This window comes from Xiphophorus maculatus, chromosome 1, assembly GCF_002775205.1.
Source record: "Xiphophorus maculatus strain JP 163 A chromosome 1, X_maculatus-5.0-male, whole genome shotgun sequence".
In the NCBI taxonomy this organism is placed as follows: Eukaryota; Metazoa; Chordata; class Actinopteri; order Cyprinodontiformes; family Poeciliidae; genus Xiphophorus; species Xiphophorus maculatus.
This window is the reverse complement of record NC_036443.1, coordinates 19,634,269-19,658,753: the sequence shown is the minus strand read 5'-3', so window position 1 is coordinate 19,658,753 and position 24,485 is coordinate 19,634,269. Positions and strand designations below refer to the sequence as shown.

The 24,485-nt window shown below is 38.2% G+C and overlaps 1 protein-coding gene across 3 annotated transcripts in view; it reads left to right on the top strand.

Moving 5' to 3' along the window:
• LOC102221116 (dedicator of cytokinesis protein 3-like) overlaps positions 1-24,485 on the top strand; it is a 58,894-nt gene that overhangs the window by 17,169 nt on the left and 17,240 nt on the right. For all 3 annotated transcript variants that reach the window (XM_023335471.1, XM_023335463.1, XM_023335460.1), the window contains exons 5-37: positions 199-295; positions 2,708-2,856; positions 3,699-3,783; positions 5,027-5,068; positions 6,547-6,701; positions 6,881-6,962; positions 7,787-7,847; positions 7,934-8,081; positions 9,080-9,168; positions 10,699-10,824; positions 12,771-12,895; positions 12,994-13,156; positions 13,261-13,367; positions 14,575-14,746; positions 14,829-14,926; positions 15,952-16,035; positions 16,138-16,238; positions 16,347-16,428; positions 16,840-17,010; positions 18,310-18,502; positions 18,603-18,730; positions 19,507-19,653; positions 19,769-19,867; positions 20,008-20,102; positions 20,278-20,353; positions 20,482-20,582; positions 20,684-20,742; positions 21,437-21,585; positions 21,696-21,781; positions 21,880-21,906; positions 22,000-22,095; positions 22,174-22,234; positions 22,315-22,408. In XM_023335471.1, the coding sequence (XP_023191239.1) occupies positions 199-295; positions 2,708-2,856; positions 3,699-3,783; positions 5,027-5,068; positions 6,547-6,701; positions 6,881-6,962; positions 7,787-7,847; positions 7,934-8,081; positions 9,080-9,168; positions 10,699-10,824; positions 12,771-12,895; positions 12,994-13,156; positions 13,261-13,367; positions 14,575-14,746; positions 14,829-14,926; positions 15,952-16,035; positions 16,138-16,238; positions 16,347-16,428; positions 16,840-17,010; positions 18,310-18,502; positions 18,603-18,730; positions 19,507-19,653; positions 19,769-19,867; positions 20,008-20,102; positions 20,278-20,353; positions 20,482-20,582; positions 20,684-20,742; positions 21,437-21,585; positions 21,696-21,781; positions 21,880-21,906; positions 22,000-22,095; positions 22,174-22,234; positions 22,315-22,408 (3,548 nt within the window). The remainder of the gene's footprint in view (positions 1-198; positions 296-2,707; positions 2,857-3,698; positions 3,784-5,026; positions 5,069-6,546; positions 6,702-6,880; positions 6,963-7,786; positions 7,848-7,933; positions 8,082-9,079; positions 9,169-10,698; positions 10,825-12,770; positions 12,896-12,993; positions 13,157-13,260; positions 13,368-14,574; positions 14,747-14,828; positions 14,927-15,951; positions 16,036-16,137; positions 16,239-16,346; positions 16,429-16,839; positions 17,011-18,309; positions 18,503-18,602; positions 18,731-19,506; positions 19,654-19,768; positions 19,868-20,007; positions 20,103-20,277; positions 20,354-20,481; positions 20,583-20,683; positions 20,743-21,436; positions 21,586-21,695; positions 21,782-21,879; positions 21,907-21,999; positions 22,096-22,173; positions 22,235-22,314; positions 22,409-24,485) is intronic.

Below are 24,485 nucleotides of genomic sequence, written 5' to 3'. Positions count from 1 at the left end.
GGTCCCGCGGGTTTGAACCCAGGACATTCTTGCTGCAAAGCAACATTTCTACCAGCTTTTCCACTGTGCAGCCCTATTTCTTCACCAATTATTACCATTTATGCATATTTTATTGGAATACTTGGAGTCATCACACACAGCATGTGAAAAGCAATGTGTAATTTAACAGATTGTTTTTCTTCTCCATTTTCACTCCAGGCTGTGTGAGACAGTGGTGCCTCTGGAGGATCCCATCATCACAGAGACCACCGCTACGCTGCAGGAATGGGGCATTCTGTGGAAGCAGCTCTATGTGGTCAGTAGCTATGTGTTACAGCACATTTTGCTAAAGAAAACACATAAAACAATAACAGTGAGTTCGGTTTTAACTCTACTCAGATATCCAAGGGAGCTAAAACATCAAGGGCAAGGAAACTGCATAAATTGTTGTGTAATTTGCATTTCTAGGCAGGATAAGGGGTTCTGATGGAGGCGTTTTGCTTTACTTAAACTGCAGAATTAGGTATTTACATAAAATATGACAGTGGAAGTCCCTTAAGTTTCCATCTCACAGCATATTGATCTGACCAACGCGCTGAACTTTCTTTACAATAAATACCTGAAAAATATGTATCTATATTTACAACATGGGAGTAGAGATCATGTTTGGGCAGATAATGGCCGCCGTGTCCTATTTCATGCTGCGTCTTTCCGACATTGATTGATCCTGGGCTGCTTCGTGCAGTTACTGCATCCTCTTAAGATCCACTGACTCTAGTCAGGCTTTACTTGTTGGGGAAAAAGTGATTACTGGGAAACCAAAGCATCTTTAATCCCACTAAGTGTCGAGGGGGCAGGCAGATGTGGTTGGTGGGGTTTAGAGATTGGAGCTGAGTGGCTACGTTGCAGAGCTGGCTCTGGGTTTTTACATAACCTTTCACTGAGGACTGCTCATGCTTTGAGCAGCTAAGCAGCCGGAGGCATTGGTGTGATGATGTAACTTCCACTGAAGCCTGACTAATGTGAAGCCTTGATTTAACTGTGCTTGTTTTGTGCCCATCCCCTGAGTAGAATGGGTCATGTTGCTACAATTCCATCCATAATAATAGGATGTTGCACTGGGTAGATGTTTGTAGGTTTCACCTCACTGTTGCCTATTAGGTTTGATGGTATTACTTCAGGGAGCAATGACCTAAGCATAACTGTGTATTTCTTACAATGTGCGTAATTAGCCCTACAGAAACAAGGTCCAAAAGGACTCATCAACCCTGACAATTTTCTTTGTTTTCACCAGCTAGCAGCCTATGAGAACATGCAGTGTTTATCCTCATTAAACTTACATGGCCATTGTGGAGCACTTAATCTTTGCATTTATGTAAACAAACCTGGGTGGTAATGTGGCTTGACGTACCATTAGGGAAAACAGAACATAAAGAAATTAAAAGTGTTGTCCTTGGTTTATGAGAAACGATGATGAAATTATGTTGAGGTCAGAGCAGACATGTAAGGGAAGTTTGTTCTGCTTAATTAGTTCATTAGCAAAACCTGTGGGCTCAAAACACAGTTATACGACTTATAGGACTTACATAGCCTGGCAGAGGAGTGGATGAGAGCATCTTAAATGAGGCTTTATTGTCTTGATTGTGGACACAGGCCTACTTAGATACAGACATGTTGTTGCCAGTAACAGCTTCATTCATACATGCAAAAAAGGACTCTTCCCATCTACTTAGAAGCTATCACCTGTAAGTTAAACAACAGAGACCTAACTATAAATATACAGTCTCTTTAAATATGGCATTCTATGGAACAACAAAAAACTTTAAATACCTGCATATTTTATTGCAGAATTATGATCACAGAAAACATTAACATGACAGAAGTTTGATTTTGTGTTTGTTGAGTTGTTGAGACTTTTGGTGTCGATTTGCACATGTGAATTAATATTCAGCAGCTTTAAATGTTTGCTAAATATCTTAAATATCTACATTAGTCTCATTTGAACAAAACACATGGTTACAGTGTAAATCCCATTTTTAGCAAACTCCACAGGTTGCAGTTTGTGATATTTTGACAAAAAGTAATTTTTTCTAGTATGCCTTGGAAAATGCTGAAAAACTATCTGATGTGGCTGAAACAATTTAGCAAATGATTTACCAAATGGTGGGCTAAGTTCTTCCAAAGTGATGCGAAAAGGATTCCATTTTTGCAGGTTATCTTGGTCTAACACATTTGTTTCACGGTCTAGAGCACATATTTCAAACTCAAGGTTCGGGGTCCAAATCCAGCCTGCCATAAGTTTTTCTGTGGCCCTTTAGTCTCAAGACAGCCACATAAATAGAAATTTCAAGATTATAGTTTAGTGCCTAAACACTATCTGTATACTGCCAAATTACATCAATATTAAAATACCATTCAATACCATTCAATTTTAAGATGTACTCATCAGATGCAGAGTAGTCTATTAATATTTTAACAGTTTGCTTTTAACAATACATTCTGTCCATTGAGGACATTCGTGATCTTGACATGGCCCAAAAATAAAATAAGTGACACCTCTGGTCGAAAGCATTTAAGTGTGGCAAAAAAGTAAAAACTTCTTTGGGTAAATTTACATTATATAGTGATCCTGCTGCTGTTACATAATTACAGTTTTCCTGCTACCATTCTTTAGCTTAGTTTAGCTTAGTTTATGTCTTAACTGAGCCGTCTTTGGCTTCTTTAATAGAAACACAAGGTGGATCTGTTTCATAAACTGCGCCATGTGATGAACGAGCTCATCGACCTGCGTCGGCAGCTCATCCAGGGCCACCTCGCTCAGGACCAGACTCGCGAGATCAAGAGGCACATCACCGTACGGCTGGACTGGGGAAACGAGTGAGTAATAATTTAACCACGGTGTTTAATCAAGTGAGTGGCAAATTGACGGCATCCTCGACTGTAAACATTTGTTTCTAGTTGTTGGCTCCAGAAGAATCAGTTTTTATATTTTGGCAGCAGGGTGATGTACAGCACAGGATGTGGGTGTACGGCGGTACCTCACTGATGGAATTTCATGGTCATTTAGAAGATCAGTGACTCTGAAGCTGCTTATAGTCAAAGCAAATCCGCCTGCAGGAACTTTACAGTCATCTTCTTCAAACTCCAACTGAGCTTTCTCAGGATTCTGTAAGAGAAAAAAAGATATGAGGGATTCAGCTCAGGAGCATTAGTTTGAATAAGATTGTACATTAATACACTCTTTTGTCCAACTGAAGTGCCTGGAAGAGCAGAAAAAGTCACAAAGTCTGTGATGTGTCATACTTTGCTTGTAGCATCGCTGTAGTATGCAATGAACAGGGATCAGAGAATAGTTATGATCTGATTTTATGGTTAAGAAAGGTAATGTCTATATAGATATTATTTAAGCCTTTGAAGCTACAGGAACTTGCTTACTTTAGGAAATTCATTATGCTGTATAAACTTAGACTGTATGTGAATGTTAATGCACCATAAAATTTACATACGGTTCCAGGTTTATTTCCATGAAGTCTTAAGTTGTTCACTTCACCAGACACTACAGCACACTTCTGGGATGTTAGTCTAGCTTTTACTGTAAAAGAGGGACTAACACACAATTAGCCTGGTGGTCACAATGTCATGCCTGATCAGTGAACATGTTCTCTAACACCTGCAATGGGCTTTTTTTTCTCTCGCTTGTTTTTTTTTTTTTCCATCAGGCACCTCGGCCTGGACCTCGTTCCCAGAAAAGAGTTTGAAATGGTGGATCCAGATCAGATCAGTGTGTCGGAGTTATACAAACTGGTAAAAATTACTGCTCATCTTTCACTTTTCAAATACGTGTCCTCTTCTTGGACTGTGAAATGGTGGTAAAGTGTCCCTGCCGCTTGCATTAAGTGTATTTATAGCAATGACTAAGTGACTAGCACACTATGAGCTCTTGTACCTACAGTGTACCTTTGTGCTATTGCACCACTGGGATTTTCAGACAGGAAAGTGTTGTTGGATGTGTATGGATGTGTGAATGTACTAATTATCAAATCATCCATAAGAAGATGACTCAAAAACAAACAAAAAAAAAACAGAGAGTGAGAGAGCATGATTTTGCTGTCGGAACCATCTCATGTTCTGTCAGCTTGTCCCTTTATTGCATGCATGTGATTCTCGCAAGTTTGATGGTTTGCTATGAATACAAACATAATGCAAAGTGACAGTTCCAAGTGGAGCTATAGGAAAGCCCACACAAACATTTTTAAACATACATTACATATTTTCCAAGCTAACAGCTGCTTGAGAAACACGCTTCTATAAATAAATAACGGCTCAAATGTAGTTTGGTTGTAGTGATGTGGGACTTCCAAACCTATACACAGACAGGGAGAGAAGACTTACTGAAGCAGATCCAATTTTAGAAACATTACAGCACAGATGTTATGAAATCTAATGTAATTCTGCTGGAGACTGTTATCTAGGAGGGAGATCCTTTCTGGTCAGTAGCTGCAGCTCCATATGCTGGTGAAAACATTGTCCAACTGCCCTGCAGCCTTCCATTATCCCATTGCCATGTTTCTCAGCTTTACACGCAGAATGTTTGTGCACTAAATGCTCTGTGCAGAAACAACAGTGTAGCTGCTCATTGCCAGAAAGCCTCCTGACTCTGGTGATGAAAGTGAGCTTGTCTTTGGCAGGGCACAAGGCCTTGGCGCCTCTTCGGATATGGGTGTTCTCTCAGGCTGCCGAGCAGAGAGCGCTTTGCCTGTGAGTGTATGTGTGGGGGCGATGCCGGCTTTGTCCTATTCCCCTGCCCACATGCTCACGTTTCGCCTCGTGTGGGCTTCTCTTTGCTCTGCAGGAACACTAGTGTAGCCGTTGTGCAGCATACGTAGGTGAAATCTTGTCAGATATGAAGAATCGAGAGAGGCATCATCAGGCCCTTATAGTGCTTCTGAGGCTGCTGTAATGTAAATAAGTTTAGGGCTGTGTGGGATGTGTAAAAACTGAATAGAGGGATCTAACACTTCTTCCCTTTGAAATGTACTCTTTTTAGCATGTATCCAGCAGACACTGTGGTCAACAAAGCACAAACCAGGTACAGTTGTTTTAACGCTCTTTATCAAATTATCACACTTTTTATCCTCTTCATCTCTTCTCAACTTCCATTTTAAATCTGTTTTCCTAAAGAATATGCAACAAAAGAATATCCATATCACTTCTAGACTTCAGTTTTGGTTTTCCTACAGTATATTACTAGTGGCCTCTGAGTTACTCAGACCAAAGGGTGAGGGCATGGATTCCCACTGGGATCACATATGCCCCAGTTCATGCCCCCAACTATGAATAGTTTGTCCACTAAATTTTTCTGGTGTGTGACCATTTTGTGGCAATATGCAGCATTGTGATCTCAGTTTTCTGTTTTTGCTACACGTTTTGTGTACGCAAATCAAACATGATGCAATATTTTAACCTGTTATGTGTTTTTCCTTAAATCTACCTTATACTGTGAAATGAAAGTAAAATTAAGAAAACTTTATCATTTATGATTGTTATTGTTTATAAAATCAAAGTAATACAGAAAACAAAACTGGAGATGCACCAGTCAGCCTTGTCCATCAATTTACAACTTTAATCTGTTAAAATTTTCTTTTTATGTTCTGTATGCATGTAAAAATATGTTTAATTTTAATTATTAAATGTAACGAACACTGATGATAAAAAGTAAAAATAGATGCTCCAGGTTCTTAGTTCATTAGCACTAAGTACCAGTGCTAATGCTAATAAAAATGCCCCAAAGAATAAGCTACTTCTTCATATATTTTTTTTATATATATGTAGAAGCCTAAACTTTAATCATGTGTGTAGGACATTAAAACTTCATGTCTATATCTTTCCAGTCTGGAAAATGGACAGATTATGATGTCATTACTTACAGTATGTAATGACAAACTGTATATATGAATCTCAATGCATAAAAACTTAACAAAACAGTTTGCTTAACGAAAGCAATGCGTTCTTCAAAAACAGAACAGGGCTTATTGTTGCACAAAATGTTATTTTTTCAATATTTAGACCTACATCTGTTGGTTGTGTTCTTTAAGAAGTACAAACTAACTTGTAAAATGAAAAAACTGCCTGATTATCACCACTTATTCATCAAAGCATGTTTTTCTAACCTTCATGTGGTTTTTACTGATCTCAAATCAAAGCGAACCAAAGAACAAGGAGTTTGATGATGCATTTACAAACCATATGAGGTTGAATTTTTCCGTTTTTCTGCATTCATTTAACAGGAAAAAGAGGCTGATTGTTCCATCAGGAATAGCTGATCAAGGGAAAACTTTCTGACTGATTGGTGCATCGCTGCTCAAACAAGTCCTTAATCAGAGCGTATCATGTTTCCATGAGTAGCTGCTTAATTAAATGACTAATTTGGGTAAAACTCAGTGTACAGTATGGCAGAAAAGAAAATACACATATATTTATTTATTTCATCATATAAAAAGGACAAATGTGTGACTGTCTTTGGCATAAACTTGACTTGTTAGCGGTCACTTTCCGCTTAATTACCAGGGTGACAGCATGAGGCAGCGTCATGGCGATGGTTGTCGCATCCCAGTGTCACACCACCTCTTCATTAATCTGAAGAGCTTCACCTACAACAGCATCAGTGAAGATGCAGACGTCTTCTTCTCTCTATATGACTCTCGTGAAGCCAAACAAATCAGGTACACATACCAATCCCAATTCTAATAGAGCAGCCTCCAATGGTCCCACAGTACATACTGTATGTGTGCATAAGCTGACAGACACAGTTAGACACACACACTGTCTCAGTCCAGCAGATTGACTTAGGCATTTCGTGGCTGACAGACTCTCTGAAACTGTGAACTGGCTTCTCTTGTAGTGAGAAGTTCATGGTGAAACTGAATAAAAATGGAGGACCAAAGAATCCAGAGAAGGTTGATCGCCTTTGTGCACTCTTTACGGTGAGAAACTTGATATTTTTACATTTGATGACTTTTGAAAAATGTTCACAGACTTTGAAATTGATCATATTTTGTCATGGCATATTTACATGCCATATTTTTTTTTCATTCAAAAGGTGGCTGAGGAGATAAGTGAACATGTTTAGTTAGGGCCTCCGGACCAGTAGAGGGCCTCGGAGCTCTTAATTTTCTTAGACAATGTGTATCTCAGAATTTTGAGTTAAAGTTAGCAAGAATGAGCAAATTTTGACTTTAAATTAACATGAACTTGTACAGCATGTTGAAAACACGGTTCACTGGGTATGACTACAACATCAAATGAGTAAGTGGGAAATAACCCAATCCCTAAAATACATTTTCAACTTTTACCGTCGAAACATGTCGCTATACAGTCTGTAGAGAATTCATTGTTCGTCTACTTGTTAAATCTATAGATAATATTTGCAGGTGGGTCCTCCAAATCAAATTCTGCTGCAATTCACATAAAATGTATTGTTTTTGTAATGTGATTAAATGTGAAAAGTTCAAGGTATATTTTTTTCCCTTTCTTGTTCTAATAATCCAATATACACTGCTCAAAAAATAAAGGGAACACTCAAATAACACATCCTAGATCTGAATGAAAGAAATATTCTCATTGAATACTTTGTTCTGTACAAAGTTCCATTTGCACAACAGGAGGTGAAATTGATTGTCAATCAGTGTTGCTTCCTAAGTGGACAGTTTGATTTCACAGAAGTTTGATGTACTTGGAGTTATATTGTGTTGTTTAAGTGTTCCCTTTATTTTTTTGAGCAGTATATTATATTATTTTTCTTCCATAGGACCTAAGCAGTAAAGACTTGAAGAGGGACCTATATATTGTTGCACATGTAATAAGAACTGGTAAATACAAAGAACAAAGTCAATTTCTGAAGGATTAAGATCTTGTTGTATTCCTCTCAGGCACTGTCTCCTCGTTTGGTTTCCAGGTCGCATGCTGCTGAATGACTCAAAGAAAGGCCCGCCACACGTCCAGTATAGACGACCTTATGGATGTGCCGTGCTTGCCATGAGCGATGTTTTCCACACCATTACAGACCTCAAAGAGGAGAAGGACTTTGTACTCAAAGTTTACACGTGAGTATGCCGCTGAAGCTACTTGTCTGCTTTTATTTTTCTCTGATATCCCTGATGAAAATGTTGTTCCTCTCAACTTTGCTTGGCTCACTTTGCAGTTTGGCTGTGTGTCCTTTTGGAAATAAAAGTTATAAACTCTCCGCAGTAATTAATGCATAAATGTGGATTTTTTTTGTGCGTGAAAGCCTGTTTCTTCAGTGTTGGTGCTGGTGTGTTTTGACCGGAATGATAATGAAGTGTCCTTTGGAAAATCAATAGCTTCTCGCCCTGGGTTGGGTATAGGGCACCTGGCATGTTGTGAATCTGGCTTCTGCTGTTAGGCTACGCCACAGATAGCTGTTCCTTTCCACCGGCCAAGAAAGTGGAGGAGGGAGATAGAGAGGAAGAGGCAAAGAGATGGAATGGGATGACAGAATGATAATTGAGCAAAGTTGGAGGACAAAGCAACATAACACCAAGCTCAGCATATTTTCTCATGAGTCAACAGCTTAAATGTCTCCTTGTTGCCTCCTCTGTGGGTCAGAGGTCATTCATGCACTTATTCCATTTAGTTGCATTAGGACAACACCACAGCTCCGCATGAAAGAAAGATTTCTTGAACAGAGAGCTTATGTCTTTATTGGATTTCTCCAGCAACATGAAGAGCTCCTCCTTTTAAAAAAGTAAGCAGTGATTCAGTGCTGCTGCCTCCAAACTGTCGGCTCCTATAAGGCTCCAGTCTGTGCATTTCCTCGTGCCTTTCCCAGGGGCCTTTGGGCCCTCAGTAATGAAAAAGGCTGGTAGAGAGCTGGCTGTCAGGTTTGCTTAGTGAGCTGTGCATTTAGGCTAATGTGCTGCTTGATAGCAACTCCCCCTGCTGCTACCTTTTCTCCAAGAGGAAATCTGCTCTGGGACACATGCTGTTCATGTGGTCCCCATGCACCCAGTCCTAAAACCTCCATCTGGATTTAGAAGTGGGTGAGCTGTAAACAGCCCTGTCCGACTCTTTTTCTCCCCAGTTGCAACAACGAAAATGAGTGGTACCAGGTCCACGAGAACATCATCCGCAAGTCCAACACCAAGTACTCAGCTCCCAGCACCAATTATGGTAAATGTGTTTTCTGATCACAGACCTTCTAGGTTATTGTTAGGAAACACTTCTTGACTCATCACTTATGTACTATGCACATTTTTCCATCTATAGGTTTAGTCTTAGATTATCACACTGTAAAAATACAGAAGAGATTAATATTGATTTAAATATGATTATCATATTTATAGAGAAAAAACTGAATTTATACATTTGTGAAACTGTAAATCTTTTCTTTTATTACAACCACCCTGACAACTACCACTGTAGTAGTTACTTAGAAAAACAGCTGTCCTAATAAAAACAACTAGTTTGCTGACATAGCGGATATTTGATTAACAGCCAAGTATTGACATCTAAAAACATGAAATAATAGAGTTTATGTTGGAGATGGACACAGTTGAGCGTTTTGGAGCCAGTGTAAGAGTTCATTGACCCTACGCTCTTTCTAATTACCAGCAGGGGGTTATTCTGCTGGTAGCAAAAATAAGTCAGAACACATCTGCTGCATTGGCATGACTTTAAATCACAAACCAGCTTGATATTATAAATAGTTGTGCCTGGGTTTATTATTTGCTCTATATTACCATTTTAAAATGTTCTTTATAGGTGTAATTAGTTTTCCCATTTAGAGTAAAAGTGGTAATAAAAAATTTGGTTTCCTTGACTTTGACAAGAAGTTGCCATGTGTGCATCATGGAGACTATCTGGGATCAGTTGCAAATATTCAATGATTTCAAATTTTAATTAATATTTATAATTAAATTCCTTCTAAGTCAAATGAAAATTAGAAATTATATCCAAGAATAAATTCAAATTTACATGCCTGCTGATCCTTTTCACAACCTGAACAGGACCCCAGACTTTCACAGGACTCAACTTCAACTTTAAGCAAAGAAAAAAACACACACTCTTAATTCAAGGTCAAAAATCTAATTCTAATTTTTGATTTAGATTTCCAATTGTATTACTTATACATAAATTTAAACTTCAATCAACATTAAATGTCAAATTCCAACGTTATTTCTGAATTCCAAAATTACATTCAATTTGAAATTTAAGGTGCAGCTTGATAGTTTTGATTCTACATATTTTTTTTCAACTACAGCTTATATAATATCTCTCAACATATAATTCAATGTAACTGTACATTAAACTGATCGACCTATGTAAAATGCCAGTCTTAAGTGTCCTTGATGTAAAATAATGTTTCATTGATAAATATTAAAAATGGCGTTTCTAAAACAAGGGATTTTAAAATGTTTTATTAAAATTATGATTCAAACTAGACAAGAATATGGCAATAATTGATAATAACTTAGCATTTTCCCCTCTCTTTGTTCTGGCTCTGATCGTATCTCTATAGCCGTTTCTTCTCTACCCTGACTGATGTCCTTTAAAAATTCCACCTCTTTCTTCTTTTCTGTTTTTGTTTTATCTTCCTCAATTTTTTACTTTATCTTTATTTGTCCTCTTTCCTCAACCCTCCTATTCACCCTCCCACATCCACATGTGGCCACTAAAACCCCCTGCTGCCACTTTCTGCAGGCCTCATCATTTCGCTGCAGCTGCTGCGAGGTGAGCTGGAGCAGATCAGACGGGAGAACCAGGCTGTGTTCAACAGGGCGTTGGCACTCACACGCAAACTGGGTTTCCCAGATGTCATCTTGCCAGGTAAAGAGGCAAAGAGCAGTAGGGGTAGGGGCAGCAGACAGGAGGGGGAGCCCAAAGGCCAGATGGCTCAGAGGAAAGGAAGGAGGGGAAGGTCACAGATGCTGGTAAACAGGAAGCACTTGAATGTCGAAGTGGATAGAGCAGGAGAGATGTAAGACAGAATGGGGGAAAACAGCAGGAAACAGAGGTCCGCAGAGAGGAACGCATAATTGGAAACAGTAACTTAAATTGTTTGGTTTAGATTTATGGAGATTTTGTTCTAACAATGCATGAGATTAAAAGCTATAGCTCAGCTGCTAAGCATATTTACAGAGCTGTGAAAAGTATTTGATCCCCAAACTCAACAATTGCTTGTTGTAACAACTGTCTTCAGGTCTTTACAATAAATCTTTCATAAGGCCCAGACCACCATACAATCACCACTATGTTAGACTGTAGATATGATACTTTAGGCTCTTTTTCCTGTTGTTGTCTCCCATACTCTCTCAATCCCTTGCTCTATCAGCTTCCTCCAATGATGTTCTTTTTCTGAAGTGCTGTGCCAGATGCAAAATTTTGAAAAAGGTTACACTTTCCTTGTTTTGTCAGTCAACGTAATAATATTTCCAAAGTTTTGAAAGGTCATCACAATATATTTTTTTTTTTTGGCAAATATTAGACAGAGACAAAGCCAAGGTTTTTGCTTTTGATATCTCTTATGGAGGCCATTTTTGTACAGTCTCCTCTTTAAAATTACAATGTAACTTGTCAATGTCATGAACATTGACCTTAAATAACTGGAGCAATTGCAGCCTCCAGTTCTTCAGATGTCCTCGGTTCTTTTGTAATATCCTGGATTAGTTGTCAATGCACTAATGTTGGTAGGTCAAGCACTCCTGGGGAAGGCTCACCTCTTTTCTATGATTTCTCTTACTAGAATAATAGCCTTTTGTATCTTACAGCCTTCATAGCTTTGTAATCCTTTCCGGACTGATAGTTATTCATGACATTGTCATCTTTTCTTGACGTTCTTTAGATTGGGGCATGATGTGCTGTTGTTTTTAGATATCTTAGCCTACTTCATGTTGTCAGACAGGTTCTATTTAGGTGAATATTCATGCCTGAGTGTGGCTTGTGAAACTGGACCTAACTTAAACAAATGTGGTTTATCACAATTAATTGATGATGTAACATGAGTAAACTAACACTGATATTTTCAACTACGTTACAGATTTTCTAAGGTTATAAAGTTATTTCGGTCATCCAAAACACGTGTGACCAATAAATAAAAACAAAGAAAATCTGTAAAGAGGCACAAAGGGAACCGGTCCTCAAGCTCAAAGACAGTGAGGCTTGAGTTTATTTAATACAACATTCGTTCACTATGTAGTTCTTTGTTTCTACTGACCATCTATAATTTGTTCCTTTCCTCTCCACTCCAGCTTCTCTCTGCTTCACTTGAAATACCTGCCCAATATCTCTCCTTGTGAGTCATCTGTCCCAAAGGAAATGACTTGGATATAAATAACAATAATCTGATTTTATAAATAACAGCAATATCTTTCTCCAGTGTTGCCTCTGATGTTTGTCTCAATAAACACTGACCTTACAAAAGGTGCTGAGACAGTCATGAGTCTGTGCGTGCTTCAACTCAGCAGGGTCATCTTGAATTAAGAAGAACAGTGGCGTAGAATGTAATTCACAAATATTATTTATTTATGTTGACCGCACGGAGTTCATGTGTGGAGCAGATGAAGGAGACATTTTCACGGTCTACTTTTTTTAGGAAAGGTTCTACTTCCCTAATGTAGCTTTAATCCAGTTTACTTTTTAATTACATCTTCTAAAAAAAGAACATCAGTTGTAGCTCCCTCTGGAGCTATAAGAGGCTCAACATTATGGGATAAATGTGTAAAATTAGTGCAGTTGCCTTTAAACAAAGCATCTCCAAACTTTAATTGCCTCAGGTGATACACGCAATGACCTGTATCTGACCCTGGAACGAGGAGAGTTTGAAAGGGGTGGCAAGAGTGTCCAGAAGAACATTGAAGTCACCCTGTATGTTCTCTACGCTGACGGGGACACGCTCAAAGTATGACACACACATGCATCACTTCTCATGTCCCATATTATCAGTATATGAGTAAGAGTGAGCTTGACCTTCTTCTCATGCTTCTTTTTCTTCTACAGGACTGCATCAGCTTGGGCACTGGTGAGCCGAACACCTCAGAGTATCGCTCGTTTGTTCTTTACCACAACAACAGCCCTCGCTGGAGCGAGATGGTCAAGCTGCCCATCCCTATCGACCGTTTCAGGGGGTCTCACCTTCGCTTTGAGTTCAGACACTGTTCAAGTGAGCCACAACTATAGCTCTGTCACAATCAAACCCTCTGAAAAAGCAAAATTGGCGCTATCCAAATATGTGCATGAGGCATGATATCATGTTCTTCTTTTCAGCTAAAGACAAAGGAGAGAAAAAATTGTTTGGTTTTGCCTTCACTCCTCTGATGAGAGAGGATGGGACCACACTCTCAGATGAGGTCCATGAGCTGTATGTGTACAAGGTACGGTAATGCCATAACACTCACATTGGATGTATATTTAGCTTGAATGAACTTGTATCGTCTTCACATCTTATACTTTTTAAATCACGCTTTGTAATGGGAAATATGAACTTTTTTAAAAATCAACTTCAGATCCTTTCTGCTCTTCCCTGTGTGAACTCAACAGCCATGAATGACTGATCCAAAAATATCTCACAACAAGCTTGGCCTAGAGCTGTTGTCTGTCATTTTCTTGTGTTATCCGTCTTCCCTTGTGTAGTTTGATCTCTCTCAACTCTGGACACTTTGTTCTGATACTAAAGATTGCTAAGAATGCTCAGAGAGACGGGGAAGGTGCTAACATGCTACAGTGTATGTATTGTGGCTCTAAGAAGTGGTTCAAAAACATGCTGAAGCAATAAAATAAATAATTGTATATCTATAGTAGTTGCTGTGTAATTACTAACACTATGAGTATTCAAGTGATTAATATCTACGTTTTAGGTACCAAATACTTCCAATTTGTTTTGCTTGTTTTTTGGAATCCTAAATGATAAATATTTAAACGGTGTACTTACTTGAAAATGTGTGCATTGCTTTTTCTACAGTTAGTCTGTGGCAACCCACCAGTTTTCTGCTGAAATTATCTGGTTCATTGAATAAACTAAATGTTTTTGAACTCACATGCAACTCACAAAGGTTTATTGACTTTATGGCCAAAACCAGAGAACCTGTTACTTAATAACTGCTAGAACCAAATATGTCACGAACAATTACCTGCTTATTTTATTTTTGTGTATATAAATGAAAGTACATTGTTGCTTCTATTTCTGAATTAATAACAGATAACGTACAGGTTCTTGGTCTATTGAGTGTAAGTATTCTTTACACTCTTTCAATGTGTGCATATATTAGGATTTTAGATTAATATCTATTTCTTTTCTAAAAATGTTAAGTCTTTATTCAATTCATGTTTAAAATATATTTCAATGTCACATTTCAAATTACTTTCAAATTAATCATTTATTTTTTTAGTTTTTCAGTGGCACACTACTAATACTACTACTTGTAGGGTACTACGAATTTGCCCTACAAGCAACTATGAAGCACATAAATAAAAACATTCAGAGCTCTGATTCATGAAGTTCCTATAAAGGTCATTTTGCTGTGAAATTTCTCCAATTTTTCCAAACATGAGTAATCCTTTTCTGTGTCTGTCCTTCATTAGTGTGATGAAAATGCCACATTCAGTAACCAGGGGCTGTACCTGAGCCTCCCCTGCTGCAAGGAGGACTTCAACAGCTGCCCCAACATGCCAACCAACCTGCCTTTCCAGAGGAGCCCTAAAGAAACATTCTGGGTCTCCACCATCCTCTGCTCCACAAAACTCACTCAAAATGGTAATTTACCAGCTACCACACCAGTCCTCTATATTTCATACTTGATTCAACTCAGCAAATGTTGGTTTACTTTAATTTTTAGTGGATCTCCTGGCTCTTCTGAACTGGAAGGCCCATCCGGACAGGGTGTTGGACATCCTCGGTCGACTGCGACAGATCAGCGGAGAGGAGATTGTGAAGGTCATCACACCATTATTTCTGACATAATGAGGAATGAATGGATTATTTACCTTCTTTCTTAATTTTATACAGCGGTTCTAGCCATCACTGGCATTCCTGGTAAACATGTTACAACCTGGAGAAACACGTTTGTCGGTTTTACTGTCAAATAATCTTGAGCAGAAAAAAAAAAAATCAAACTTTTGAGTACAGTGGGAAATTTTACATTAAATAAAATGTAATACATAGAATTATTGACATTATTGCTATTTATGTCTTGAAATCTCCTTTTGTCAATAGAAGAGAGCTTAGACCAATCTTTAACATTTCTCAAGAAAGTAATCACTCACCTTTTGTCTTTGCACAAACTCTCTCAATCATGCAGAGATTTTCTCTCATACTGCTTTCTCTTCAACTCCGCTCACAGGTTTTCTATGAGATTTATATCTGGGGGCTGTGAAGCCAATTGAAAAAGGTTAATTTTGTGCCCGGTGAACCATTCGTGATCTGAATTGGCCATATGATTTAGATCGTGATCCACCTGAAAGACCCAGTGAAGACCCATTTCCAGTTTTCAAATACAGTAGAGTCGACCACATCTTTATGTAAAAAGTCGTCTTACCCTCCAGCAGCCTTAGCGTGACACTCAGGAAGAGAGCGGGAAATACAGCAGGGAAGCGGGGGGCTTGTCCCTGCGGACCGTCAATTTCCAAAACCACGCAGAAAATTTTGTAAAAGCACACTCAGGGTCAGTACGACGAATGGCTACGAGAAAATTAACATCAACATTCAATGACTACTGATTGGAAACTCACGGACACTGATGGGATTAAAAAAAGTGTTTTCTACATCTTTTATATTCTGAATACATGGGTTTCTAAAGGAAATGCATTTAAGACTCCTATTAGGTCATATTATAATTTCAGAATAAATTAAAACATGTTACATTTTTAACCAAAGGGCCTATAATTTTTTTAGGTTCCTTTGATTCTGTTTTAGATCATGCCACAGTTGTTTTGACATTATTATTTTTCTTCCCATCGCAGTTCCTGAGAGATGTCCTGGATACACTTTTCTGTCTTTTAGACGACAACACGGATAAATACGGACCACTCGTTTTCCAGTCTCTGGTAGGGGCATTCAAAGAATGCAGCTGCGCTCACATATTAAATCATGTCTTGCGACTTTTCTGCAGAGGAGATGGGATGTAACATGTGTATATGTGTGCTCAGGTGTTCATCATTAACCTGCTCAGGGACAGCCGGTTCTACCACTTCAGACCAGTAATAGACTCTTACATCCAAAACCACTTTGCCGGCGCTTTGGCCTACAAGTAAAGCAAATCTGACTCTATTCTTCTCCGAATGTGCAGCTTGTTTAAAACTTTTTTCTTCATTTATGATGTCTGTGAAGTTTCTTAACTCAGCTAATTTGTCTGCAGAGAATTGATTCGATGCCTGAAGTGGTACATGGACCGCTCGGCTGAGGTAGTCCGACAGGACCACATACAGGAAGCGATGAGGGTAAAGTATCACACTCACTTCCTCCTTCTTCTGATATGGCTCCTTCACTGGGGATTAATTAGCTCCGAAAGAGGAAATGGTCAAACAGAAACAGAGCTGATAAGAAGTAATGCAACACCACAGGAGGAACTCGGGAGTAAATTCCCTGCACAAATTATTTGAAAGGAAGTCATTGGGTATTGATGGGAAGAGTGTGGCCTTTTCATGTGGCCTTTGTGACAAGATAATGGTAAAAGATATTTCACTGCACTGCCTGATTGCAATCATTTCTTTCATATATTGACTTTTAACCTTAAACTGATTTGGTGGTCAGGCCTGCTTCCTCTGCTGGGGAACTAAAAGTATGAGATGACATGTAAGGTACAATCTGATTGTTTGTTTCCATCTGTATCCTGCACTTAATCACCTCAGGCACTGGAGTATCTGTTCAAGTTCATAGTCCAGTCTCGCATCCTGTACTCGAGGGCCACCTGTGGGATGGAGGAGGAGCAGTTCAGGGCCAGCATCCAGGAGCTTTTCCAGTCCATCCGCTTTGTCCTGAGTCTGGACAGCCGCAGCTCAGAGAATCTTGTCTTCACACAGGTTAGACAGATCCTGTCAAACATTTTTACTGTTTGGGGTTCAAAATACACACGGTACAAATGTATAACAGCTTCGGAGATGACAATATTATTACAAGCACAGTGGTACATGTCAAGTGTTTGCATTTCATGTTTCCGACTGATTTATCATTGAGTATTGCAAATAGAAACATATTCTTATGAAGGTTGCTTTATTTATAACAGCATCCAGTTTGTCCAGATTAATTGGTCTATCATTCCTCTTGACTGTGATGCTCATCTGAAAACATGATGTTAGATCTCTGAACAATAGTGTAGTCCTTTTTCTTCTTAGCTCAGGTACAGTGTTTCTGACTTTGTCTCTAGTTCAGGAGTGGTTTGACATGAGGATGGTGACAATCGTGTCATACTTTTTCCTTCCAGTCAATTTTCCAACAAGACTTAGTAATCTTATTATCTTATTATTAACTTATTATCAATGACATGTTGTTGCTTAGCCTCCTTGTGAAGGATCTCAATGACTGTGAAGGAAGCACACTTCTCCATAATTATGTTGACCATAACATGACATTTATGTTTAAATGCTTTTGATTGATATTCTAGTAAACTTTTTTTAATTCGATCTAAACCCTAATCAGCACTTGAAGTATATCACTCTATGTGTAATAAGTCTTATAAAATGTATTTTTTTCCTTCTCTACCATAAATGATCTTTTCAGTGATGTTCTAATTTCACAAAAAGTCCTATTCCTCTTTTGCCAGTTGTCATTTTGTTGTATATTTCCTTTGGTTATGGTCTTGTTATTGAATGATCTTTGTTAATGTATGTTTTGTCATATATGTGTTGGTTTAATTTTTATTTTATGTATTATTTTAACTGAGGCTTCATTGCCTTACTGTCACTGTTGCTCCATCCATGGCTTGATCCTGGACACCTTAGAGTTGTGACCAGCTGCATGCTTTTCTGTGGTCATAATTCTTGACTCTCCTCCTTTTTGGTAAGTTACAGCGCCCCCCTGTGTTGGATTAACAATGCAGCAGTTGGTGAGAAGGCATCAGCCCTCTCCAACAGGATGTTTATTTTTCAGAAACTGGTTTTATTTGAAACAATATGGATAAACTACAATTTTGACTTTTATTGAAGAAAAGTAATGTAGAATCGATCTGCTTGTTTTGCTTTTTTTAAGTATTATAATGTTGCTGTATATTTTATATCTTTTTAAATGTTAAGTGTCATTGTTAGAGTGTTCATACAGACACTTTTTCATATTTGTGTGCTGTAAATTATTTCTTTGTGTGTCCCCACCTCTTCCCCCCATAGGCAGCACTGTTGAACAGTTTCCCAGACATCTTCGATGAGCTGCTGCAGATGTTCACCGTTCAGGAGGTAGCTGAATATGTCAGGGGCACACTAGGGAGCATGCCCAGCACAGTGGACATTGGTCAGTCCATGGACGTGGTCAAACTTCAGTCGATTGCTCGTACAGTTGAAAGCCGACTCTTCTTCTTTCCTGGTGAGACAAACATAAATGATTTTGAATCTTTTTTTACCCCCCAATAATCTTGTTTTTCGCTTCATCTCTGCTTGCTTTCCCCCCCTGCTTGTTGCCTCAGAGTCCCGGAGTATTCTGCTGCCAGTCGTCCTGCATCACATCCATCTACATCTGCGCCAGCAGAGGGAGCTGCTCATTTGTTCTGGGATCCTGAGCAGCATCTTTTCAATAATCAAGACCAGCTCCATGGTGCAGTACTCTTTACTAAGTTCATAATTACAGGGTTACTTAGTTCTACTAAGTTTAGTATTCCAGTGTGTGAAAGTACAGAAAACTATTGGACTTTATCTAAAGATTTTCGAGGTCCAAATATTATGACACATTTTTATTTCCATACTCTATTTTTTATCCTACTGTCTTAATCTGCTATCCTTCCTTCCTTCACTTCCATTTGCGATACTAAATTAAATACGTAGTACATGCATACATGGTTTTCAAAGCATCTGCAGTCAGAACGATCAGGTTGCATTTATCTGACCTTTACGTCATCTGACTACATTTCCAAATAGACTTCTCTACAGAAGTTGACACCAGTGCTCCACAAAAGGCCATTGCTATTAGTTATACTTTTATTTTCTCTCAGTTTCTTCATTCTTTTCATGATCTTGTGACAATACTGTTGGCTCCCGTTGTTCAACAGCTTTAAAATTGATCAAATTAATCGATCCATTATTACTTTTGTAAAATGTGCACTGCTGTATGACGTCTCTGTTCTTCTTTGGAGAATGCGGGTTGCTTTGGGGTCATAAATTGTTCACACAGAAGTGTGATTGCAGTCGCAATAAACTATTAGTCTGATTGCCCATCCAAAAAAAAAAAAGGATTTCAGCAAAAAATCGGAACTGACACTAAAGACGTGCTGTGTGAATGTAAGCCAAGTTCCATACTTAAATTTTTTGTCAATCACATACTTCATGGTGGTTTAATGTTTTCCTCATCTTCTTTTAATTTGTCTGTCTCTTCAGGAGTCCTCTGTTCAGGAAGAAGTGGAAATGATGGTGGAGAGCCTTCTGGATGTGCTGTTGCAGACTCTGCTGTCCATCATGAGCAAATCTCATTCTGTGGAGACATCCAGAGGACAACGCTGTCCCCAGTGCACCGCGGAGATAACGGTAAGCCTTCACTCGATCTGCCCCTTTGAAGGATGATAACAAAACTCTGCAAACTTTAGTCATTATTTTGAGCAGGTTTATTTATGTGTTTTTGTACTTGTTCTTCTCTCTGCAGGGGGAGTACGTTTCCTGCCTCCTTTCTCTCCTCAGACAGATGACAGAGATCCACTTCCACCATCTTCTCAACAGTTTCCATAGCAAGGAGGAACTAAAGGCGAGAGAGTCTAAAAGTCTGATAACGTCTTTGCTCAGTTCTCAGTTTCAGTCCTGAGCTGACATCAGGGAAAGTTTGTACTGCCGTCTGTTAGCTGTACACTTGGACTGAGCAGATTTTTGTTGCATCTTTTCCTGCAGGAGTTTCTGTTGAAGATTTTCTGTGTTTTTCGAAACTTGATGAAGCTGACTATCTTCCCCAGAGACTGGAGCGTCATGCGTCTTCTAACCAGCCAGTAAGTCTGCTTCTTTGCTTCTGTTATACGGTTTTTATCCCGCAGATGGTGAGTGAGCAAAGCCAGCTCTCTAATCCAGGGACTTATCTGAAGGTGATGCTTGTGTTGCAAGTTTTTAAGTAAAATGTTTGGCAGCCGGCTAGTTTTTACTTTACAATGTGTTGTATTTCTGCAGCATCATCGTAGTGACGACTCAGTTTCTGTCTCCGGCGCTGCACAAAAACTTCTCTGAGGGAGATTTTGATTTCAAGGTGTGTCTGTGCATTTGCAAACGATGAAAACCTTCAACTCCATAAAACCACTAGATATTTTATGCTTTTTGTGTAATCATTTAAATGATATTACTAGCTAATTATGTGGATTTCTCTTTGTATTTTAGGTGTGGAACTCCTTCTTCAGCCTCACTGTCCTCTATATCAACCAACCCAGTCTGCAGCTGGAAGCACTCCCTCCTGCCAAGAGAAAGAAAACCCTGGACAAGTAAAAGCCTCCCTCAAATTCTAAAAATAAATGTGCATTTTTTTTTTTTTTATCAGATAAATGTATCTTATTACTCACTTCTAAATCTTCTCCTTTTGTAGGCATGGCGATTTGAGAGTAATAATGGCATACGAGCTCTTCAGCATGTGGCAGAAATTAGGTGGGTCAGCCGTCACTCCCTTCATCAATAATCATTTAAGTGAAGTATTTGCAGTACATTACAAATGTATTATGATTTATTTAAATATTTTGCTTCCAAAGTTAGCTTAATCACAAATTTGGAGCAACATTTCTCTGTTTTTTAAATTTTTCACTACTTCATGTTGAAATAGGAGTCACTCAGTGGTTACAAAAGGCTAATAAATTGAAAGAGTGAAGCTGTTTCCTGTCAATACAGAAATATTAATGTGAGAGAAACTTTAAGCAGCATCTTTAGGCATTTTGTTTGCAGCAGTCTTTGACAAAAGCACCATTTAAGACAAATTCTTTAGGAGCTTTCACATTGCTTCACAACAATGGGAAGCAATGCAAAGTCTTAGGCGTGACGTTTCTTCTTTTCTTATTTGGTGCTTTTGTTCTCCACCTATTTACATATTTAATTAAGCGTACGCATGTTGTACTGAATTCTGTTATAGGCACAGAGAAATTATAACTCTGAAATTATAACATTAAGGGATTTTCAAAACCCCTTAAAGAGCTTAAGGATCAGTATCATTTTAAAAAGTCTTGAGGCCTCATAAGAACGGTTTAAAGAAATTCAATGTGGCTTAAAACACCATTGTGTGTGTATCCTGTATATATTTAACGGAGTTGTTCAACAAACACTTCTGTCTGTATCAATCAATTTCAACCAGGTGACAACAAGCCACACTTCATCCCAGGAATGATGGGACCCTTCCTTGGTGTCACCTTAGTTCCTCAGACTGAGGTCCGGAATATTATGATCCCAATTTTTCATGATATGATGGACTGGGAGCAAAGGAAAAATGGCAATTTCAAACAGGTTAGTATAAAATGTATTTGTTATAAAATCCAGAGTGTGTGCCTCATCCATATGGCCCACATAGCTCTTTGTCACAAAATGTGCCTGTTCCTGGACGTTCATACCTTCAGGTGGAGGCAGAGCTGATGGATAAGCTGGACAGCATGGTGTCGGATGGGAAAGGCGATGACAACCACAGAGAGCTCTTCAGCTTGTTGTGAGTGTCAAACAAATGCTTAGTGAGTCTATGAAGGAAATATTCTGTTTCTTTAAGATCTTGCAAATTGTTTCCCTGTTGTTTTTCCATCACAACAGAACACAGCTGTTTGGTCCTTATCCAAGGTGAAGAATAATCTTTGCATTTTCAAAAGCTGAAAAATTGTGGTATTTGCTTCCTGTACTTAATATCTGTGGTCAATGTGTGTTTTCCTCCAGCTTGCTGGAGAAGATTGAGCAGGAGACATGGAGGGAAACTGGAATCTCATTTGTGACATCAGTAACAAGACTTGTTGAGAGAATACTTGATTACAGGTATGCTAACGTAAAGCATACCGATATGCTATAATGATGTTGTTTTCAGGGCTTTAAAAAGTCAACTTGTACTTTTAGGGACTGCATGAAAGGGGACGAGATGGAGAACAAGAAGATCGGTGGTTCAGTCAACCTTATGGTGAGATATTCATTACACTTCCGGTCTTATGTGATCATTTTGTAACCTACTTTTTATTTCTTGTTCTATTGCAACATCAGAACTTCTATAAATCAGAGGTGAACAAGGAGGACATGTACATCCGCTACATCCACAAACTATGTGACCTGCATCTTCAGGCGGAGGATTTCACAGGTAACTTTCAGACTGCAAGTACATTTATATCACATAGTTTGGTACGACTCAACGCTCACTTTGATACTGTAGAACCTTTTAGCAGCGGATTTTTAAAGTACAACTACGTTGTTTCATTTTGATTGAAGGTGATCTCTGTTTTATTGACCCTAAAAATATTGTGTCTGTTGATATCAAAAATAACATAGCCGAAAACAAAAGCAAAACAAAGTAAAATAAAAACATTCTAAGACAGGTGTAACTTTTTTTACTCGAACGTGGGTATCGGATAGATTTCTTTCTTTATTTTCTTCTTTCTTTCTGTGTGCCTCTCTCTTTCGTTGTCTCTGTTTTTTTTCTCTCTTCATGCAAAAGGAAGATGGAGCATCAAATTATAAAACCTGGTTTAAAACCCCCATTTTATTATTTGCTCCCACGCAGATGAGCATGTTAATAGATAGGAGACTTCCAACCTTAAAAATCAAACAAGAGTACAGAGACTCCCTTGATTAAATTCATGGTCTAAATGTCAGGTAGATAATTATGTGCTTCTGGCATTTACTCTTTTATTCTTGGATTTATTATTTATTATTGCTTCTTAGAAAAAGATTTACTGTGCATTTTGTATTTTAAAGTTCCCCTTTCAGTCCTGTAAGCAGAAAATCAGGGGAACTTTGAAGATTATATCCAACAGGCTGAGTAAGTGGCATTAAAGAGTGTTACTCACAAACTATAGCTGCTTCATTATGTATAAGTATCCATATGAGTCATTAAAAACACGTTGGTCTGTTACACAGCTCAAATATTATCAACACTGTATATACTCGTTGACAAATATAACATTATGACCGTGAATTTATTGATGCTTATTTTGTGAAATACAGTTATTACGGTGATAACACATGACATAATGAATTTTGTAATATTTTCCTGTTTATTTTCAGAGATTAGCATAATAATAGTAAACAGTGTAGTTTATATTATTTTTCTCTACTACAATTAAATAAATTTGTGCTTCACAGTTGCAAAGGGTACCGTTAAAAGGCGGGCATCTCAAATGATAAAGATTAAAAAGAATCTGCTGGTAATCAGATTGACTGGCCCAGACCAGTGTCCAGCAATTTGGAAAATCCCACCTTTTTCCAATTATTGAATTCACCATACCCAAGCATTACAGATGTAATGCTTTAGACCTGAAAATTGCCATGTGAAATACCCTCAAAGTTACTTATTTTTAACATTATTGAGATATTTGAAAGTAAAATCATAGATTTATTTAAAAAATTAAATTTCCTTTATTTAATCAGGTAAACCCCGTTGAGATCTAGATCTCATTTTCAAGAGGGACCTGAAACAAACTTCACTCCCCGTCGGGGAATTTATAAAAGCTATTAAAAAAACAAATACTATCTCCTACGTGTTGAAAATTCAATAGGCTCATATCATGAGAGAGCAAGACTTTCAGCAGATAACAGGGAGGACTGATCATAGTATATTCAATCAGGGAAATGATGGCAGCCTGTTGGAAATGTCAGATTGAATGTAAAAATACAAATTCCTTGAAGAAATTAGATAAAGCTTTTCTGATCCCAGTTCACAAAATAACAGTGAATCAGATGTCAGACGTACAAGTAAGTTAAACATTTGCATATACCAGTATAGCAACCAATATATTTATTTTACCTGTTACTATTTTTTAATCTGTTGTAACATTTAGAGCACAAACATTGACTAACTGTTATAAGTTTTGTTATTTGGTTTGATTTTTTTGGACTGTAGGATATTGATTTTTAAAAAAATGACTAAACCCCTGTTTGTACGGCAAGCTCTCTCTCACACAAATGGCATAACAGCCTATTTGTTCTGATATAAAAACCCATGACTCCTCACCGGATAAGAAAGGCTAAGAAAGAAGTCGTGAATCCTTTTATCTTTAATCAGCTGAAATTCATGTTGGCAGGTCAATTCTTACCAGAACCAACCACAAAATTCTGTTTGCTCCTTTCCTACCAGAGATGTTGCTCTTCCTCCTCTCTTTTGCATGTGTTAGTTGTGGCTCTGCTGACTTGATTTTGCTGCAATCTGCACTTCTCAACTT